Below are 3,854 nucleotides of genomic sequence, written 5' to 3' on the forward strand. Positions count from 1 at the left end.
CATTCCTTGGGGAACTTAAAGGATGTCACTTACAGCGCTAATAAGACCAAGTGCACCTTGCAAGAAAAAACAGTGTGTGTGCGTGACACCAGAGGAGCGAATTCTTAATAATGAGAGCCATCCTTAAATAATATGTCACCGGTACGGCTTACTTTCACATTTGTTATCCCTCTTAACCTCACAGCAACTATGTAAGGTAGGATAAGTTCTTAGAAGAATACTGTCAGGTCGAAGTGTACACAAAGTGCATGCTAATTTGCTCTCTAATTTACCCTTAGGGTGCCCCTTTTCTTTATCTTCACCGATACTGGATATATTCTGTGTATAATTTTTACCAATTTCATGTTAATTCTAATTAGTCAATCATTTGTGAGATTGAGCATTTTTTTGTGAGCCATCTATAGTTCTGAGGGTTGGTTGCCTGATGTTATAAAAATTTCTGGGCCGGCTAGTGGCTCAGTTGGTTAAGAGCTTGCTCAAAGAGTTGGAGCTCTGAGCAACAGCAGTTTGATGCCCGGCCCGAGCTGAGCTGCCACTGATCTGCCAACAGGTAGCAGGATGGCTCAGCTAAAAAAAAAAAAAAAATTCTAAGGCGCTTATGTTTTTTTTCTAAAAACAGTTGCTCTGATTTCTATTTACCCAAGATTGTGCCTACACACAAAACTTTGTAAATATTCTCATCTCAAAACTTGTTCTTTTTTTTCCTAAATGGTGTTTCATTAGGCAATTTTCGTTCTGCTCTCAATGATGTGATAGCTGCCAGAAAGCTAAACCCCTGCCACCTCAAAGCAATAGTAAGAGGTAAGTCTACAGTATGATTGTCATTAAGAAGAAGTTGGTACTCACTGCACCAAAAGTTGAGACATTTTAAGCTTTGAGATTAAGGTGCTAAGATACTAATAAAGTCACCTTATTTTTGTAATCTTGATATTAAGTTCCTGGTACTTAATCCACAGCAACATGCCATTTTTTAAAAGAATTCCCCAGAGAATAATCTAACCCTTTGTATTTTAAGAATTTGTAGAGAAATTGAAATTCCTCATTTCAAATTAATAAAGAATAAAATTAAAGTAAGCAGTTCTAAAAGCCACATTCTGATTTTTTTCTAAATTAGCTGATTGCAAGGTGAGATCTTCAAATGCCATGTTAATGTTAATTAAAAGATAAGTTATGGGACCTTTGCTGGTAACTAATGCAGAAATGATCCCTGATTATTTTTTCTCTTGTAGTCTGACTTTTATAATAGTAGTGCTTTTATTACTTTTATACTTCACTTTTTTTTTTTGAGAAGTTCAAAGGTACTTTGCAAACTTGAATTTATTCCTCACATATTAATCTTCCCTATATCCCCATGGACCAGCTTAAAATGCTTTATCAAAGGTATGGTGCTTTAGATATTTATGATCGGGGGTGGTAAATATTGGGTTGTCGGAAAAGTCATGACNACCACCTGACAAGCTCTCACATCATTTGCTTATTGCCTGTCTCTCCTACTCATACTACCTTATCAACTCCTAGAGGGTTTTATCTGCTTTGCCCACCACTGTATCCCCAGCGACTACAACAGGCCTGGAACCCAGAAGCAGCTTAGCGACTAAGTGTTAACCGGCTGAACAAATAAACAAATGAAGTGATAGTGGAGTATGGAGGAGCGTTAGGTTTATCCACCACCCCCAAACTATTCGGGAGGTGAGGCTGCAGCACAGCCTCCTCAAGGGAGGGCAGGGCGGGGCAAGGAAGGTGCTTGTCGGGGGAGGGGTGGAGCCAGGTAGGCCACGCCCCCAGAACCGCGGAACCCGAGGCGCACAGGTTGGAGCCGCCCGGAGGATTAAGGGAAAGGCGCTCGCGCCGCCGGAAGTTGCCATGCAGTTCTCGGCGTCCAGAATGTGGCAGGAGTGTCGAGGAGCTATCATGGACGTTCCTGAACTGGAAGTCGTGTCCGAGGACGCCATGGACTCGTTCCTAGAAAAGTTCCAGAGCCAGTCTTACCGTGGACGCTTTATTGAGGACCGGTGGGAGGAGGTAAGTGGAACGTGGGTTTCTGCACGTGTGTGGGGGCGTTGTGTTGACTCCTGGGGCTCCAGGCGCTGCGCGGAGGCGCCTCCCTCAGCCCCCGGACCCCTGGCGCTGTCAGCAGCTTCTGCTTGAGGGTTAAAAATCAGCCTCGAGGTTTTGAGGATCTTCTTAATCTGCCTGTACATTTAGAAATCTTGGTTTTGGGGTTAGACCTGTGACTCCACCACTTACTGGCTGTGATACTGGGTCAGTTACTTAACTTCTCCGAGCGGTCTCCTGGATCTGTAAAATTGCCCTAACTATAGCACCAATCTCACAGGATTGTGGTGAAGATGAAGTGAGATGTGGGTACAGTGCCGGGAACATAGAGCCCTCAATTAATGGTAATTATTACCGCTCTTGTCAGAATGTGATAAACGAAAGAATCTTTAGAGATCATTTTCCTGCAGTTCTCATTTTACAGATGGGATACTGAGGCTCGGGTAGGGAGAGATATAGCCAATCATGATGATTTGCAAATCATGACGAGAACGAAAACTTTGATATAGTAGAAACATGGAGTTGGGTCTACTCAGTGGAAAATCCTATTCGTATAGTTCGTTCTTCTCTAGGAATTTGAGAAGATCCCCCTATTCATGAAGGAAACGCCATCAGAAATTGATCCCAAGGAGAATCCCGACTTGGCTTGCCTCCAATCAATTATTTTTGATGACGAGCGATCTCCAGAAGGTATCTTCCATGACTCTAATATTTGTTTTGTGTCGTCATTGATTTGAGGTGAATAGTGATCAGAAATGTTCTGATTGAAAACAAGTAGTAGTTAGCCTGAGCTAACTTGTCACTATTTATTCAACATGTACTTACTTCTCTGGATACCTATTAAATGCTAGCTAGGCATTGGGGCACAGGGATGAAGAAAACTACCCTCAAAAATCATGCTCCATTGGGTAGCCAGATTGTCCTAAAGAATCAGGTCAAATGTGTGTGTGATAAGTGCTAACACATCGCTATATACTAGGTGCTGCTGGAACGTTGAAGGCAGAGAAGTAGGAGTGAGTGGGCTCACAATGGATTAAGAATTTGAACTGAATCTTTAACAATTTTGTAGGCTCTTACTAGGGGAATTTGCATTCCAGGGAATAAAACAACATAAGCAAAAGCAGAAGTATAATTTTCCCCCTTCAGTAATTAAAAAAAAAGTTCTTCAAGAGCTAGGATAAGTATGCTTTTTCCTTTTATGCTTCTTTTTTTGTAAGCATTTAATAATCTACTTTTATAGATATTTGGAATTCATTGTAGCATTAAGTACACATGACTTTGTTTCTCCATGTTAATACCCAGCTTTATAGTATTTTTGAGTTTTCTTTCCCTGTTGGTTTCTTCTCTTTGGTTGATTATGTTTCATTGTTGAATGATTTAGAAACTATTTTTAATGCGCCTTTTAAAAAATAGGAAATAGTGATTATTTTTTCTCTTTGCAGAACAGGCCAAGACTTACAAAGATGAGGGCAATGATTACTTTAAAGAAAAAAACTATAAAAAAGCCGTGATTTCGTACACTGAAGGCTTAAAGAAGAAATGTGCAGACTCTGATTTGAATGTTGTCCTTTATACCAACCGAGCAGCAGCACAGTACTATCTGGGTAATTTATTCCATTACTTACTGCTTTCTAAAGAGTTAACATGATAAAAGCAATTATGATGGTTAGTGGAGAGTTTGAAAGTATCAGAGGAAGAGAAGCTGCTTATCCCAGAAACCTACGGTAGTTTAATTGAGCTCTGATGTTTCAGGTAGACTTGGTGAAAAGGGAAGCCAGATAGATTGTATAACTTTTTTT

General features: G+C 40.6%; 1 protein-coding gene across 1 annotated transcript in view; it reads left to right on the top strand.

The window, feature by feature from the left end:
- Positions 1-1,807: 1,807 nt before the first annotated feature.
- The window catches only part of TTC4 (tetratricopeptide repeat domain 4), a 17,618-nt gene continuing 15,571 nt past the window's right edge, over positions 1,808-3,854 (top strand). Inside the window, exons 1-3 of the mRNA XM_019625977.1 lie at positions 1,808-2,022; positions 2,628-2,745; positions 3,498-3,693. Of these exons, the coding sequence (XP_019481522.1) occupies positions 1,864-2,022; positions 2,628-2,745; positions 3,498-3,693 (473 nt within the window). The 5' untranslated portion in view covers positions 1,808-1,863. The remainder of the gene's footprint in view (positions 2,023-2,627; positions 2,746-3,497; positions 3,694-3,854) is intronic.

This window comes from Hipposideros armiger, unplaced genomic scaffold, assembly GCF_001890085.2.
Source record: "Hipposideros armiger isolate ML-2016 unplaced genomic scaffold, ASM189008v1 scaffold_647, whole genome shotgun sequence".
Taxonomy (NCBI): domain Eukaryota; kingdom Metazoa; phylum Chordata; class Mammalia; order Chiroptera; family Hipposideridae; genus Hipposideros; species Hipposideros armiger.